The 18,901-nt window shown below is 35.7% G+C and overlaps 1 protein-coding gene across 21 annotated transcripts in view; it reads right to left on the reverse strand.

Moving 5' to 3' along the window:
- Positions 1-18,901, reverse strand: part of KMT2C (lysine methyltransferase 2C) — a 142,312-nt gene that overhangs the window by 86,910 nt on the left and 36,501 nt on the right. For 10 of the 21 annotated variants that reach the window (XM_087945524.1, XM_087945523.1, XM_026678949.2 and 7 more), the window contains exons 3-6: positions 14,360-14,501; positions 12,805-13,014; positions 5,146-5,282; positions 3,266-3,375 (exon numbers count right to left, since the gene is read on the reverse strand). In XM_087945524.1, the coding sequence (XP_087801650.1) occupies positions 3,266-3,375; positions 5,146-5,282; positions 12,805-13,014; positions 14,360-14,501 (599 nt within the window). The remainder of the gene's footprint in view (positions 1-3,265; positions 3,376-5,145; positions 5,283-12,804; positions 13,015-14,359; positions 14,502-18,901) is intronic. The other 11 variants (XM_026678945.2, XM_087945529.1, XM_087945527.1 and 8 more) reach the window with 5 other exon arrangements.

Raw genomic sequence — 18,901 nt, forward strand, 5'->3', positions numbered from 1 at the left:
GCTTGCAGGACTGGTGGGTGGGAGAACGGATGGCTCCATCCAAGTGACAGGGGGTATGCATTTGCACTGCCGCAGTTGCTGTAGTGGCAGGACGCGTGCCCACTGCTTGCACAAATGGAGCTTTGTGCGGAAGCTTGTGCATCCGCCACTTGCGCAAGTGGAGTTGCACGTACACACCGCACACTGCTTATACGGACCAGTTTTGAACAGGCTGCAGCCTGGTATTGGGCCAAAGCCTGGGGGTTGGGGACCTCAGCACTACTCTTTCTGTGAAATAATACTTTTTAACATTACTTATGAACTTCCTCTCTGTCAGTTGAAGTTATGCCCCCGTGTTCTTGACTTTTGGTTACAATTGAAAATATTTCTAGAACCTTATTCACATCCTTAATATATTTAAAGTTTCAACCATGTCCCCACTTTCCTTTCTGCCCTCCAGGTTGTACATATTAAGTTTCTCCAATCGCTCTTGATATGTTTTTGTCCCTCAGACCTTGCACCAATTTTGTTGCCTGTCTCTGGACTCGTTCAATCTTATCCATGTTTTTGTTTAAATAAGGCCTCCATAACCGGAAACAGTATTCCAAATGGGGTCTGAGTAAATCCCTTTACAGTGAGATTAGGACTTCCTTAAATAAATATGTAAAACTGGTTAACAGTTTGGGAGAAAAACCTTCCATACACCTGCAGCTCAGTAACATATTTCCATTTTCAAATCTACTAGAATCTTCCTCCCTCCCTGCCTTTCCTTCCTTCCTTCCCTCCCTGAATACCCTATGAAACAAAGCATATACATTATACTTGTAAACCATTTAATTTTTAAAGAACAAATTAAACATTACATTGTCATCCTTAATCTTATTACTTGAAGAGAGCATATCCTTGTTAAAATAAAAATAATTATCCCTGAAAAAAATATTTTAAGAGGTAAGAAAGTGGATAGTATGGACTATCTCTCTCTATCTCACATATAAGCTGTTCCAATATGTAAGCCCCAGAAATGTACAATAATGCAAGGATAAACATGTCGGGAGGAGGGGGGATATAACTGTCTTCCAAAAAAATAGGGGCCACTACAGAGAAGGTCTTTGCCCTATGACCCCAATAGCCTACTGCTAACGAGTGTAGCAACCGTAAGACCTTGCAACAGCAGGATTGCCGTGCCAAAGTCTAGCTTCTGCATACTGGACCAGTGTTCACTTCCAAGTGATTTCCAATACAGCCTCACTTAAGAGAATATTACAGCAGTTCAACTGTGTTTGTGATCAAAATGTGAATTACCATTACAAGGCCAGGTAAAATCGTATGTTAAAAGCAATGACATAAAAAGTAAAGGTATAATCTAATTTGAAATCACCATCTTGCAAACAAACTAAGAAAAATACTTCTACAAATGGAAGGATGCCATAGGTTTGCATTTTTCAAACAGCAATCTCCAATTGCCACATGATAAACCAATCATTAGTTACTTTCATAAGCAAGGCATAATTTTAAATGATGTTATATTTAGCTAATTCATTGATGAAGAAAACTGCATACATTTTAAACTGACTTAAAAGTTTATTCATAACAATAATCATTAGTTTAATTAAACCTTTAAAAACTTTAGTGGAGCAGCTGACTTTAAAAAAAAAAAGAGGGTATGCTTTCTTTAAACAAATGTGCCTAGGTAGTCCTCGACTTACAACAACTATTGGGACCAGAATTTCTATTGTTAAGTAAGGCGGTTAAGTGGATTGTACCCAATTTTATAACCTCGTTTGCCACAGTTGTTAACTAAATCAGTGCAGTTGTTAAATAAATCATTTGATTGTTAGGCAAATCAGGTTTCCTTCACTGACTATGTTGGAAGCCAGGTTGCAAATCACTCCAGGATGCTGTAACCATTGTAAATACGTGCAGGTTGCCCAACGCCCAAATTTTGATTACATAGCCATGGGGATGCTGTGAAATTATGTAAATCACATTTTTTGCTGTGTTCCAGTAATTTTAAATGATTGCTAAATAAATGGTTGTTAAGTCGAGGACTGCCTGTAGTTGGATGCAAAATAGGAAAGGTGTTTTGGTTGTTGTATGGCCATACTTGTTAAGTTAGGTTTTCCTTAAAGAAAACATACTGAAAGCATACTGTATTTACTTATCTATAAACTAGAGTTCTTTTGCTGCCACTAAATATGCATATTTCAACTAAACGTGAAAAACATTATTGTTTTATCCAGAACATTATTCATATACAAATAAGGAAATTCATCGAAACATATTCAAGCATTTTTTCATGGGGTGGGATATCTATTAGTAGGACAGAGGGGTTTATAATTCAAGGGGGGGGATCTAAATTCTTAGATGTAAAACAGCACTCTAAAATCCAATGATGGCCTAGAAAAGCAACTTGAATAGAGAATAAATGTTGCTGTTATATGATATGATATGAATTCTCTTCCTACCTTAAAGATATAAATGTTAAATTCCATGTAACATTTGCAAATTTTATACTGCATGTTCACGGCACATCTTATCCTTGCTACATTTTTGTATAATTTATAAAACAGGGACTACCCATATCAGGAAACTAAGAATCAGTATCACATAATTACATTAAAAAATAAAAGACATCCTCCCCCAGCAAAAAAAATTCTTAAAGTGAAGCAAAAAGCATGTTATGGACACAGTATTTTCTATGTTCTGAACTCACAAAATGTCCCTCCCTTTAGTACCAATATAAAGTTACTATGTACTCCATTTAACTTTATCCTTAAAAGATATTTCCTCCTCTACAATTCCTCCAACCTCAGTAAAATCTTTATGTTATCTTACCAGAATGTCATATATACCTTAACTTATACATTTAAAAGAATACATAAGTCTATTTATTGCAACTGTGTTCACATTTACCTAAAATCAATGTATTTAATATTAATTGATTTACTGGGCCAAAATCTTTACGGCAAATATAGAAACCACTTAAAAGTCTTGTTTTTTGTTTTTTAAAAAGTCCTCCTTGTTTGCAAGTCTGGGAGGTGGGATAAAAACTGATTACTTAGTTATCTGGAGGCTGACATTTTGCAAGTGAAATGTACCACCTCCCATTTCATTTTTATTGATTTCATCATAGAAATTAATAACTGAAAAACGTATTCCATATGTATTTTGAGATAACCTGCAAACGCTATCACCGGATTCCATAACGTTTTCAGCATTTATGACATAGAATTTAGATTTTACTATATTTTAGAAAATATATAACCTTAGTTATTTTCAAACTCACTTTTGTGCTCCCTGAGACAACAGCTTTGTCCACGTTCGCTGGCAGCTGCTCTTCTGTCTGGCAAACTTCCAGTGACCATTCCGCACAGCGGTGATGAGCCCAACAATAGCCTAACACATGATGTTAGCAAATTAATCAATTAGTTTGATCCCTTTTGCCAAGTAATATCTAACTTTCAGCTTCAAAGGGAATAGAAAAAAGCACCAATGTATAACAGAAAGACAAATGGCATAACTTGATCCTATCAGTAATTCAAATTAATATGAAATTTGGAATCTAATATTAGGGTCTTCTGAGAATATCTGTAAACTGAGATCTCTGCAAATTTGTAAGAATTCATACCCACATGTGTTATTACCATGTGACATGAATATGTTTCTGAATAATAGATCCTAGTTATGGTACAACAAAGCTTTCTGCCTAATTTGAACTTGAAACCTGATATATTGTACCCATGTCTCTTTCTTAATATACTATCTTCATGCAAATTATGCTTACATTATTCTCCATATATAATATGTAACTTTGCTTCTGGAACATTTTGTAAGAACAGAAAAAAGAGCAATTTTTAATGTACAATTCAAACTTTAATGATCACGTTTATCATTTGAGTTGCTACTGTGAACCTCATATTCTAAAAGTCCCAATAAATAGATAAAATGTATTTCTAGTTGCCTATACCCATTCAGTTGTGAAATTGTGAATTTTGTCACCTCTTACCTATCTCCACTAACAATTGCATCTTTTTCAAAGGTTTTGCTAAACTGTGGGACAATCATCTTTTAGAGAACTGCAACGTTTAGGCTAATTTCATGCTTTTCTATTCCCCCTCAACCTTGCAAAAAGGTCTAACTCTTCATCTTCGCACCAGCTATTTATTATTCTTTGTCACCATGAAAAATAAATTCAAGAAGTTATTGTTAAAGGCATCAGATATAAATTTTGCATTTCAATATGTAAACATTTATCTATTGTATTAATCTTGGGTATCAAAACTCAGTTCAATTTATACCTGTTAAAAGTTCTGGACTTCCAGCCCACCATGCTCTATTAAAACAGGTAGCAGGATTAAAAAGATCCTTTTAAAATTTAGTAGACCGGTCCAACTTAGACCAATGATAAATTAATTATATACATACATACATACATACATACATACATACATACATACATTTACATACATATATATCAGAAAAACTGTAACACAAATCCATTACAATGGATTAAACAGGGCAGTTTAAAATTTTAAATGGAAACTTTTACCTAAATATAGTTGGTCCTCAGCTTATAACCACAAGTGGGACCAGAAATTCCACCAGTAACCAAAGTGGTTCTTAAGGAAGTCATACCTGATTTTATTATCTTTTTTGCCACAGTTGTTAAGTGAATTGCTGCAGTTGTTAAGAGAATGCACAGTTATTAAGTGGATCTGGATTTCCCCCATTGACTCCACTTGCCAGAAACCAGCTGGGAAGGTTGCCAATTATGATCACATGACCATGGGATATTGCAACCTTTATAAATACACCCCATTTGCCAAGTGCCCAAATTCTGACCATGGGGCTATTGTGACAGTTGTCAAGTTCAAGGACTGGTTGTAAATCACCTTTTTTCAGTACTGCTGTAACTTTGAATGGTCATTAAACGAACTGTTGTAAGTCAAGGATTACCTGTATTTCACAAGGTTGATTAGGATCATGGATATTGCAACATATACTCATCGTCAATCCTTAAAGCCTTATATGGCTACACTTATTGCAAAATATTATTATTATTTTAAAAGAGAATAAGATTGTCACCCCAAAAAGGCAGAAATAAAATGTTTTGAATGAGTTACAGGTTGTCCAGTTAAGAATATGTGAAGAATATGTAAAGAATACCTGTTGGTTCAAATAAGGCTTGGACATCAATGTCATCTGGTAAGCCAACCATCCTAAGTTCATCCCAGACTTTGACTATCTCATCATCAGGAGTAGCGTCAATCCTTATACAGGTACAAGTTGTTATATTCTGTTCTCTGCATAGAGCACAAGAAATGTTTATATAATTAAAGATGACACATACAGGATGTGTTTTACACATTAACATAACAGTAAAATGCTTTAGACAATAAATAATTATATGATTTTAAAAATTCATTTAGTTAAAGCATGATTGCACTTCTAATTAACTTGTTCCCTTATTGTGAATTACCAACTTATTTTTTTCCTCCCAAAAATGCAGCATTGGTTTATTCATGGGAGAGCTATAATTTTTGTAATTTAGTTGGTCCTTCATGAATGAACTGAACTTTATGCTGAACACTCTCCTCTGTCTACCTGTTAAAAGGATGATTTGGTTGGAAGAAAAAGGGCAACAGCATGGAATAAAGAGACAGGAAAGAAATAAGTGCTGTATTTTCCTATGCCTTAATACACTAAATTATATTTCTTCTGCACAGCAGCAGGCAGCATGAAATGGTAACTTCACTTAGCAGAAATCAATTTCATTTAGAATAAGAGACAATTTAGAGCCCCAGAAGTAGTAAGTGGGACCCCAACCCCATATTTCTGCAGAGAAGCGATGCAGACTAAATTCTCCCAGGTCACATACTAGCTTCAAGGGCAACTGCCTAGAAGAGAAATCAGTTTTTTCATGGCTTCCCTTTGCCATGTTAAACCAGCATGACAAGATGACAGAGAATGAAGGGGACATTTTCTTTCAACATGCCTTTGTCAACTCTTTGAGATAGACCAGACCAGGAAACCAAAGCTATAGATTTATTTCATGTTTTTCATTTTTCTCTTGGAAAGGGATTCTGGGCAATATGCAATAAAACGTTAAAATATAAAAACAGCATATAAAACTTGAAAATCTAGAATTTAAAAGGAGGCATCTGGAGCCCGACAGGATCTGCAGGATACCTTCATGATTGACAAGGTGGGACCAGCTGATGTAATGGGGCAAAGATAGTTCCATTATGTCATCTGGCCCTATCTAAGGCTTTATAAATCACAACACTATGAATTGGACCAGGAAGCAAACTGGCACCCAATGCAGTTCATACAAGCAAAGGTGTTACATGCTCCCATTTTCTTGCACCCGATACGGATAGTTCTCGACTTACAACAGTTCATTTAGTGACCGTTCGAAGATACAACAGCACTGAAAAATGTGACTTATCACCACTACAGTATCCCCATAATCATGTGATTAAAATTCAGACAAATGGGATCTGACTCATATTTAGGACGATTGCAGTGTCCTGGGGTCATCACAATCACTTTTGTAACCTTTTGACAAGCAAAATCAAAGAGGAAAACAGAGTCACATAACAACTGTGGCAAGAAAGGTCATAAAATGGGGCAAAACTCAACTCAATTATGGTCATAAGTTGAGGACCTGTATAGCTTGCACAACCACATTCTGCACCAACTGAAGCTTCCAGATAATTTTCAAGAGCAGCTCCATAGAGCAGGTTGCAAATAATCCAGATGAGAGATGACCAAGACATTAGTGGCTGAATGAACAGTCATCGCATCCATGAAAGAATGTAAATGGCACACAATATGAAGTTGAGCAAAGGCCCTTCTAAGCATGGCTGCCACCCGTTCTTTGAACAGGAACTGTGAGTCCAAGAGGCCCCAGGTCTTACGAACTGGGTCTTTCTGGAGTGTGTAGACCAAAGATGATAAACTCCTGGATACAGAGGGCCTCATCTACAGTCATTCTATCTTACTAGGGTTCAGCTGAAATCTGTTGTTCCGCATCCAGGTCTCCACAGCCTACTAGGGTTGCAAAAGAATGCCCACAGCATGATTCTCTTCACTTGGGATGGAGATATATAACTGGGTATCATTAGCATACTTGTGATTCCTCATCCCATGGTGACAAATGATCTCACCCAGTAGTTTCATTAAAATATTAAAAAGGAACGGAGAAAACACCAACAAAACGGACTATTAGCTGGTGCCCTATCAACATCGCTTGGGGCCGGAATTGAAGGAAGAAGTGAACCAGCACAAAAACTGTGTCATCCACCCCCAGCTCTCTCTGTTGGCCTAAAAGGACATCATGGCCAATGGTATCGAATGTTCGTACTAGTTTTATTACAGGGAGTCCTCGACTTATCATTTTAATTGAACCTGGCTATTACAGTTGTAAGTGTATGATGATCAAAAAGTGGACCACCATGTAACTGGACCCGTTTTTATAACATTTTTGCAGCGGTTATTAAGTGAATAATGTGTTTGTTAAGCATTGTTTGCTATTATTTTTTAACCAGAAACCAGATGTAAATGCCAGTTTGCAGCAAAACCACTGTAAATCATGATTGTGTTACTCCAGGAAACTACAAATAGCCATAAATGCAGGCCAGCTGCTGAGTGCCCAAAATGCAGTCATATGACTGCAGGGGAGGGAGAGTAATGTGGGAATTTCAAAATTGGATCATAAAGATTTTGTGGAAGTCTGCATAACCTTGAATGGAGTTGGAAGGGACCTTGTAGGTCATCTAGTCCAACCCCCCGCCCAAGCGGGAGACCCTACACCATTTCTGACAAATGGCAGTCCAATCTCTTCTTGAAAGTCTCAAGTGATGGAGCTCCCACAACTTCCAAGGGCAACTTCTGTTCCCTTGGTGGATGGTTCTCACTGTCAGAAAGTTTCTCATTTCCAGGGTAAATCTCTCCTTGTTCAGTTTCCATCCATTATTCCTTGTCTGGCCTACAGGTGCTTTAGAAAATAGCTTGACCCCTTCCTCCCTGTGGCAGCCCCTCAAATATTGGAAGACCGCTATCATGTGTCCCCTGGTCCTTCTCTTTATTAGACTAGCCAAGCCCAGTTCCTGCAACCGTTCGTTGTATGTTTTAGCCTCCACTCCCCTAATCATCCTGGTTGCTCTTCTCTGTATTTTTTCTAGAGTCTCAACATCTTTTTTATAATGTGGTGACCGAAACTGGATGCAGTACTCTAGGTGTGGTCTTACTAAGGCTTTATAGAGTGGTATTAGTACTTTCCTTGATCCTTCCTGTATCCCTCTGTTAATACAATTTAGGATTGCATTAGCTTTTTTGGCTGCTGCTGCACACTGCTGGCTCATATTTAGCTGGTTGTCCACTAAGATTCCAAGATCCCTCTCAGAGTTACTGCTATTGAGCCTGGTTTCACCCAGTCTATATCTGTACTTTTGGTTTTTCTTGCCTACTGTATGTGTAGGATTTTAATTTTCTCTATATTGAATTTCATTTTGTTAGATATGGCCCAGTGTTCTAGTCTATCAAGATCCATCTGGATCTTGAGCCTATCTTCTTGGGTGTTAGCTATTCCTGCCAGCTTAGTATCATCTGCAAATTTGGTAAGTTCCCCTTCTATTCCCTCATCTAAGTAGTTAATGAAGATATTGAAGAATACTGGGCCTAAGACAGAACCTTGTGGCACCCCACTGCTTACTTCCCTCCATGTAGACTTAGACCCATTAAGGACTACTCGTTGAGTACGGTTTGCCAGCCAGTTGTGAGTCCATCTAGTGGTGGTACTATCTATTCCACTTTTTTCTTGCTTACTAAGAAGTAGGTTGTGGTCTACTTTGTCGAATGCTTTGCTGAAATCTAAATATATTATGTCCACAGTATTTTGCTGGTCTACTAATTTAGTCACTGTGTTGAAGAATGAAATAAGATTGGTTTGGCATGATCTGTTTTTAACAAACCCTTTCTGACTGCTAGTTATTACTTTACTTGTTTCTAGATGTTGGAAGATCTGGTTTTTTATTATCTTTTTCAGTATCTTCCCGGGTATTGATGTTAGTCTGATTGGTCTATAGTTTCCTGGGTCTGTTTTTTTTTCTTTTTTGAAGATGGGAACCACATCAGCTCTTTTCCAGTCCTCTGGTAGTTCCCCGGTGCTCCAGGATTTTTGAAAGATATAGTGCAGTGGTTCTGAGATGACCTCTGCCAGCTCCTTTAAAACTCTGGCACCGCCCCTTAGACCCGGAAATGACTAGCACATAGGTGCGAGGGGAACCTTTACCTTTTAACAGAAGGTTGCCAGTCTAAATATTCTTCCTCCCTCCTTCCCTTTATATTTGAAAGAACTAGGAACGATCAAGTCTGAGATGTTTTCTCAGGTTGTAGTTATGTCCTGGATTCAGGTTACTTTTATCTGACCATTATCTTGGTTGCAGATTTTCCTCCTGTTCCTCAAGTTTCTTTCTACTATCCATTATAGCTCTCTACAACTGTTTTAAAACTGTAACTTGCAAAGAAGAACTAAAAAGAGTTTCTATCTTTCAGACATACAGTATCAGGCTTTTGGAGATAATACCAGATATTTTGTATCTGACAAATTATTTCAATTTTCAAAAAGAAAATGCATAACTTTTCCATGTTTATAGCTTCAGGAATGTTTAATTCCACATCTGTTTCATAGAGCCTACCTTCCAAAAGGCTCTACTGCCCTAGATCAGATTGGCCCCAATCCTGGCCTTTCATAAAAGATCCTTCACTGAAGACCGTCATGTACACCAGGGCCTGAGGTCAAATAGCTTTCTGCCACTTTATCAATTATTTTGTTGGGTTTGTTCTTGGTGACATTTTTGACGTTTTATTCCTTGCCAATATTGTTTTTGTTGGTTTAACATGTTGTTAGCCACGTTTTCCAGATTATGCATTTGAATCAATTATATAAATAAAAAATTTAATCCTAAATTGTTCTGTTTTAAATAGTTGAATTTATTGACTGCATTGTACGTTGATCAGAGCCCTTTTCCAAGGGAGATGGATGGTTGAGAAATAAGAAGTACAAATAAATAAAAATAAATTAAGATCTAGCACAAAAAACTAAACATTCCCTATAATTAAAAATGCTTTGCTTATATAATGGCAGAAAGCTAAGCTCACAAAAAGTTAAGAATTCGAATTTAAGAGAAAACCCAGAACCAAAATACACAACAGAGACCACTATTCTTCAATGAGATGCAAACAAGTTTAAATTGGATTATCAAGAGTTGCATAAACATTTCTAGAGTCATCGCTGTGGAACTGCATAAGCAAAAAATGTTTTAATAATAATAGTTTAATAATAAATTTATGAAGACTTTTAATTACTAACATAGAAAATAAAGACAATAACCTTGAGAGAAATATGCAAGCACCATTACATAAAGAGAGAGGGCTGAAACATTCTTTAAGCCAAGGGTCTTCAAACTTGGCAAGTTTACTTGTGGACTTCAACTCCCAGAATTCCTGAGCTAACATGACTGGAGGAGGAATTCTAGGAGTTGAAGACCATTAAGTTTTAAAGCTGTCACATTTGAAGACCCCTGCTCTAAGTCCTAGGAAGATAGTTTTCGAAAATGACCCAGGTAGATCCTTCCTGATTCATTGGGATATAAGAAGGAAGGGCATTAAAGCACCATTGGGTTTGCAAGATTGATGCCTAGCCCAATAGATAGACCAGACCAAAAAAAAGTCCACTCTATAGGAAGATTAAACTACAGATAGACAACAATTGAGTTCAAAATTTCTGTTGCTAAGCACGATAATTGTTAACTGAGTTTTGCCCCATTTTACAACTTTTCTTGCCACAGTTAAGTGAATCGCTTCAGTTGTTAAGTTAGTAACATAGTTTTTTAAGTGAATCCGAAGAGATTATCTAATCTCTTCTTAAAACTTCCAACTTCTGGAGGCAATTCTAACTGTCAGGACACTTATTCTGTGGTGCACCTTGCGCCTAGAACTTTGCTTAACGGAAAATCACAAAAGATGATCACATGACACTGGGACACTGCAATCATCATAAATATGAGCCCAGCTGCAAACTGTCCAAAGTTTGATCATGTGATCACAGAGGTGCTGCAACGATCCTTAAGTGCGAAAAACAGTTATAAGTCACTTTTTCAGTTCAATTGTAAGTTCAAACTGTCACCAAATAGTTAAGGAATACCTGTATATCTTTGTGAGATCGTGCTTTATCTCCCATCCTTCAAATATAATAGTTCTTGTCTAGTTCTGTCAAGGTAATCTCCATTATTTTCTATATCAAATATTATTTCATTGAAATTAATTATTGACTCATTCATGTGACTAGATATAAATAATTTGTATTTCAATTTTAGAAAATACTTCAGCACAAATTAGATATATATAAAAAATCAAAAATATACCTTGATCTAAAACACTACAAGAGTGACAAACTGTTAATACTGATCAGGAATATGCCTAATTACATTTCAAATCATTGTAAATTTCACCTCTTTACATTCAAAACATTTGAGATTCTTCAAATACCTGTAATTGTCTTGTGGACATGTAATTGAACACATATTCAACACATTTATTCTATGTAGAATAAATTACTTTATTTTTACTTTACAAGTTTTTATACTTAAAATGAATCAAAAAAGGGAAAACAAATTACATATATTCAAATAAGAAGTTAAAATACTTTCAATATGTTAAAATATTGTAATCTAGACCTTCCTTTAAAATGATCCACTTTAAATCAATCAAAATACTTATTTTGCATAGTTTTTGTTTTATTTCCTACTTCACTGCTTTTATCTGATTGGCACCAGCCCAGAAATCACCACCAATAAGGAAACTCCAACAAACAATCCCCTTTAGTAGCTAAACTTGGAGACCAGCCAGGATGGCACTAGAGTATGATTGCATCACCCTCCTCGGGGACAGAGATGGTTAACTGTTCCAAGTAAATTAATTTTGCACTTTCCCATAAGCTACAAAAACTTTGATTAATCAGCTCAAGCCTCTTTTAAGTATTTTTTTTTTTCAATGTATAAGTGCATCATTCAAGCTCTCAATAAATAGTTACTACTAAGAACGTTCCTTAGGCATAGATTATATTAAATAAATGCAAAAATGAAGAAAACAAAATGGGATGAAAAAGAAAGTCCCAGTGTCAGGTATCCTTACAGCTGTGCTTCTCTTTCCAGGATTATAGAAGAGTAACAGAGGTGGTATTCAGCAGGTTCTGACCAGTTATGGAGAACCGGTAGCAGAAATTTTGAGTAGTTCAGGGAACCGTCAAATACCTCTGACTGGAGATTTTACAGTATCCTTCCCCTGCCACGCCCATCAAGCCATGCCCACAGAACCGGTTGTAAAAAAATTTGAATCCCACCACTGAAGAGTAACCCCACAACAGTCCTCTGATAGGAATGTTTCTCAATTTAAGTTATATGTTCATTTTGCAGTATCACAGCCTCCAAGTCTAAAGCCAGCTTCACATCATTACTCTCATTTCTAACCACTCTTGCTCCAGGATTTTGTTTGTGTTTGTGTGTTCATTTCTACTCTATTATTTTACAACACTTTCTGTCAACCAATATATTCCTTTATTCTGTAAGGAACTTCTGCTTTTGATTTTTAGTTACCACTTAGATAACACTCTGGATGTATCTTATGCTAACATCTAACATTTGTTTTATTAAACAAACAGATAAGCAGACCAAAACCGTACGCTGCTTCAAAATATACTTATGCTTTGGGAGAAAATATTAAATAAAATAGTTTAATTTTGTAACACAGAGAAATGCTTACTTTTTTTGTCCTCTTGCTTTGTGGAGGACTGGGTTCTGCCTTGGAATACTCTCATCAATGGTATCGTTGCTGTCAACAGTTTCATTGATATTTAAGGGCTGGTTGTTCCATGGAGCAATAAACCCTGGAGTTGGACTGAATTGTTTAAGCTCGCCTTGTCCTAATGAGCTGCGTTCCCCACAGTAACAAAAAGCGCAGACCTGTTCACTGCTACAACAAGCAGACCAAAAATAAAAAAGACCAGAAAGGCAAAAGAGAAAGTTCAAATGGTATTTAAAATTGCAAATTTAAAAAAAAATTGAAAGAGAAATTTTGCCATCCAATTACATTAAATACAGTCAATAAACTATTAATATTTAAATTAGATCTAACTTCACCTGTAAATGTTTTCACAAAGTTATCCCAGATGAATAAAAAAAATCCAATGCTAAGCATTCCTGGATTGCCTATACTACGGGGTGCAACTCTTTTCAGGCTGAATAGCACATCAAGAACTGCACTGCAAAAATTAGCATAGTCAGGATGAAACCCTAAATTTAATCGTGAATATAATTACATTTAAAAGATAAATTTAATTTAAAATTAATTACTTAAATATTGACATTAAGCAAAATGTATTTAATACCGTAGATTTTTCTGTTAGGTTAAAATTGAAATTTGGCAGCATTCTCTGGAAAGTCTCAGAGAAGTCAACCTAAAGCTTGAGAAAAACTATATTGCCCTAGGACAGGAATTTTTTTTCCCTTGCTGTCTAGGTTTGCTAAAAACTGACAGCCTTGTTTCTCACCAGTTTAGGTTGAAATGAAGAAAAGCTCCACTGAAAAATAGGCATACCATAACTAAAAAACAACAACCAAATGTCAGCCTCCCACCTAATTATTTTCAGTCTGCCCCCAAAATGTGTTGATCACACAGGTTGTGCATTTAAGTTCTAAATTCAGTATATAATCTTAATTTACAATTAGTTTGGACTTTTAGTAACTCATTTTGACTAAATTTGAGAGCCAGTTTGTTCAAGTGGTTAAGGCACCTGGCTAGGAACCAGGAGACTGAATTCTAGTACTGCCTTAGATATAAAAGCCAGTTGGGGACCTTGGGCTAATCACTTTCTAAATCTTAGCGCAACCTATTTTACATGGTTTTTATGAGGAAAACAGGAGGAGGAGGAGGAGGAGGAGGAGGAGGAGGAGGAGTTATTAGGTATGATGGCTTCCAAAGGTGGGATATAAACAAAGGAATAAATTTGCTAAGATATTCTTGTGAAGCAGAAAAACAAATCCAATCTTTTTCACAGCTATTTTCAGTGCTTTAAGGAATAAATCTATTTTAAAATTTAGTTAATAAAGTGACTGATTTCTATATCATCCAAACCACTATTATAACCGCTATTATAAATTTAGAGTTAGAGGAAAAGTTATAAGCATGAATCTACCTCTCTTGGTTAGGAATGAACAGAATAAACACAATTAAATCACTTATAGACAAATCAAAAGTAGTCTAAAAAAAGTAGCAGTCTCAGCCACCCTCTCACTCATTCTGAATCTGCCTCGCTAACCTGCTTTTTGCTTCAACCCCAATCGAACAATTGGTGTTGGCAGAGTCCAGAGAGACTGAGCACTGGAGATCTGGGGTTGGCTTCTTGTCATCATCCACTTCACTTTGGGCATCCTCCTCTGTAAATTGTTCCCTGGTATCTGCTTAGCAAGGAGAGTATAAGTTGATTATAGATTTCATTTTAAAGTGTTTAAACAAAACAAGCCATTCTGTTCTAAGATGGTTTTTTTTCCCATTTTCAAAGTATGAGCAAAGTTATACCACAAAATTTTATCTATTAGTCTGTTTGCTCATTTGTTTATTTAAAACATTTATATAACTGCCCACTTTCCAACCAATTCTGGATAGATCCAATCAAAAATCAAAATAATCTATAAAATTATATTAAAATTATAAAACTAAACATGTTAAAACTAAACATGTTAAAATCAATGAAGACCTGGTACCAAATCAAACTTTTAATGTATAAATTATCCAATCTTTTCCAAGCACTTTGGGGGGTGGGGGGAGGCTAAGAAGACAAAGGATTGTCAAACTTTAGGGGACAGAGTGTTCCACAGAGAGTGTTCTATGGCCTGCCATAGAAAGGACAGGCTTCCTAGCTTCTATCAGATATTGAGGGGAAGCAACTAGGAGTACATCCATCCTATTTCACCTGATAGGAAGGGTGGTCCTTAGGAAAGGATGGTCCCACAGATAACCAGGCCCTTTGCCATTTAGAGCTTTAAAGGTAATGATCAGCAACTTGAATTGCACCCAGAAAGAGGCTGAAAGCCACTGTAGTCAAGCCAAACCTAGAGACTCCCATTACTGTATACGATGCTGCATTCTGGACCCAGCTGAAGTTTCTGGGTGGTCTTCAAGGGTAGCCCCATGTAGAGTACATTGCAATAATCCAGATAGGCGATGACCAAGTTATGACTGACCATAAGCAAGGCCTCAAAATTTAATTATTATTGTTCCCTCTTTCAGGAATGTAAACAAAAATGTGGTGGATGTAGATTTAGGCTGTACAATTGAACAAGCAGAGGCTGATTTGTGACTGTCTTCACAGCAGCTCTACTAGTCATTGATAAATGCTATAGAACAGGGGTGTCAAACTGCTGGCCCACAGGCTGGATGCTTCAGATGGAGGCCACGCCCACCCCAGCTCCACAAAGGGGGAAACCATCGTGAAACATCATGTGACGGCAATGTGATGTGGGGAGTTTGACACCCATGCTATAGAAGGTATGGGAAGTAACTACAGTGTGATAGTTTAAATTGCTTCCCAATTTCCATTGAACTTTATTAGCTTTAACCCTTTCTAATTCTTGTCAATCTCATCCTATTAAATAGTTCTGCTTCACTCTTGGTGTAACATTTTTAACAGGACACAAAAATTGTTATGGCATGATGGACATATGGAAAGTCTACTTCCACCAGGCTAGGAGGAGAGTTAAATCTAAATCCATCACAGAATGTAGAAACCTAGTATTAATGCATTTATTCAAAAAAGGACCCGAGGATAACTGAAGTACATAGTAAAGGTTACTGAAATGGCATGTCAATGTTCAAACTGAAATGTGAGAAATAAAATATAAAAATAAAAAAATAAAAACACCTTAAAAGATATAAAGGAGGGGGGGGAGAGAGACAGAGAATACTGATTTTTCAAACTTTTTCAAAGCAGATTATTACTAAATATGGTAAATTTATTCTGTGACATAGAATTAGAATGAGTATCCCAAACAATTTTTAGAGCAAATGAACAAAACTGAGCATGAATTATTACTTATCTACCCATCACAATCCAAAGAGTATCAGTGGCTTATATAGATTATTAAAAACCAAGTAAAACATTAACAGTATAACTGCCATAAAATTAGTAAAAGAACATTATCTAAACATAAAACAATAAAAACAAGAAATAAAGATGGCCTAATAAAATCAGAAGACATTCTGGAGCTCCATCTCAAAAGCTTTTGAAATATTAAGGAATGGGCTAGCTTGATCTCAGCTGTTATAGAGCATCAGTGCTGCCCCAGAAAACGAGTACCTCGTTGCTTCAACCTGAAAATGTGGGATTAATCACAGTTCTCTGTTTGATTTAATTGTTAGGGCTGATATTGGTGTGAGTAAGCTGTAATACATTCTTTAAAAATTGTATCCCTCCTTGCTCCAGATAAAACTCAAGGTACTATGAACTTAAGATATGCATTGCACTTACACAATAGCTGATCACAATATTCAAAACTAAAGAATTCTTTAAAATAATAAAAACAATATTCAGCTACAGTGAAAGGAAGATATTTCCTGCTAGAATTCTTAACGCAGAACGGTGGGAGACCGATTGATTTTTTCCATTAATCTGGCTATTGTTCTTGGGATGGAGAGAGCTAAATAATAGCCAGCATATGGAGGCTAATCCAGTAGTATCTATGATAGGAAAAGAAACAGCCTAAAATACAGCAACATTCAAGCCAATGTAACAGGAAGACTGAGGCTGACGTGTTCACTACATTGGACTCTGAGCCATAGTATTTTGAAATAGGAAACATAATATTAGTCTGACTAATTTGGTCTTTGACCAGCATAAAATGGAAAATCGATAATATAAAACTTATCAGTAATTTTGTATTTATAACAGTGTAAATTAATTTTTTATGTTTAACAGAAAATACCTGTAAATTAAACCTAAAACTATAATCAAACACTATGTATGATTCTAGAATAGAACATTTTTATTATAGCTTCATAATAGCTTTTACAGTATTCCGATGGAAAAACATAAAAATTTCTTATTAAATTAGGTAAGAATAAAATAAAGCAATAAAATACAAATACTACAGGATTAGAAGTTTAAATACTAAAGATTAAATCAATAAATTACAAAAGTACTTTGCAAAAGTATAAAATAATATTGTCAGTTATAAAATACAGTAATATAAAATAACTCTCACATAAAACTTTAGATAGGATTGCTAAATTGTATCTTTTGCTCATGATCAGACAGAATAATAATTTTCGTGTTTCACTATCTGCTACCTAATGATACAGGCTCTGAAAAATGGTAACCATAAAGCATTATGACCTGAAAGAAATGAAATAAAATGCAAAATTTGTCTGGCCTACCACTCTTTAGAAGAAGTCTTAAATATATATGATAAATTTCATTACAGAAACAGCAAAATAGAAGCACATGCCCTACAGTTACAACCAGAAATAATCCTTGACTTATGGCTATAACTGAGCCTGGAATTATGGTCATACATTTTTACAGTTAGTAAGCAGGTACCATGTGATTGGACCTGATTTTATGACCTTATTGCAGTAGTTGCTGAGCAAACACGGAGGTCATTAATGGAATCAATTTTATATAATGAGTGTTTTTTTGGCTAGAACTCAAAAGTAAATATCGGAAACCAACAAAAAATGTCAAAAAGCATCAGTCATGTGATCATAAGACACCGCAAGCAGCAGTAAAGTTGAGCCACTTACCAAGCATCCAAAATGTGATCACATTACTATAAAAGGGGAGGGGTTGCAGCCAATATAACTTCAAAATCAGATTGCAAATAGTTTTGGGGGCTCCGCCTTAATTTCTGTCATTAAACAATGTAAACAATTTAACATTTAACAATTGTTAAATTGAGGATTATCTGTACTCCTGTATGGCAGTGGGCAACTTAACATTTATACTGTACATTGTTATAAATGTTATACTATAACACTAAAGGTAAAATCAATAGAATTAAAAGCTGTACATGAATATAATTCAAATAATCTTGGCACTAGCTGTAACCATAACTCTTGGAAAGGATTTAATCATGTTAAAATAATATCTTGTTAACTTTAAAACAGGGGTCTCTAAACTTGGCAACTTTAAGACTTGTGGACTTCAACTCCCAGAATTCCCCATGGCTGACGAATTTTGAGAGTTGAAGTCCACAAGTCTTAAAGTTGCCAAGTTTGGAGAGGCCTTGCCTTAAAACATAAATAATACAATAATTATTAAGGTACAAATACAAATATAACACATTTCTCCCTCAAATAACACTTAACTATAAATTCCTGTTGTATTTTATATGTGGCTGCACAGAATTTGTTGACATTATAAATAATTGTAAAATCATTATCCAAAAGTAATCAATGTATGATATAAAACTAGTTTGTATGGTCTGGTATTCTTAAGTGCAATAGGAAATAGGAAAATGACTGACTTGTAAATGTCTATAAATGTTCTATGTATAATGAAGAAAATCACAACCGGTACTTCCTTACTGTCATCACTGCACAGATACGAATGATCCAAAAACAAGGCTCCTCCTATATTTTCCTTCTCACACAGAGTTGGGGACCACTAAAACTTGCAAAAATATAAGCCATTTTATATTTAGGCACTTGTAGCTGAATTTTAGATAGGGAGAAGATATATCTGAAACTTTCACAAATAGGAAAATTTAACAAAGTCAGAGCAACACTCTATAGCCATCATACACTGTCTTGGCAGGAGACACTAGAAAATGGGAGACAATCTCAATACAGAGAATTTCTTTAAGAT

Source organism: Notechis scutatus, chromosome Z, assembly GCF_049901735.1.
Source record: "Notechis scutatus isolate UNSWTSFEM ecotype Mainland chromosome Z, rNotScu1.2, whole genome shotgun sequence".
NCBI classification, from domain to species: Eukaryota; Metazoa; Chordata; class Lepidosauria; order Squamata; family Elapidae; genus Notechis; species Notechis scutatus.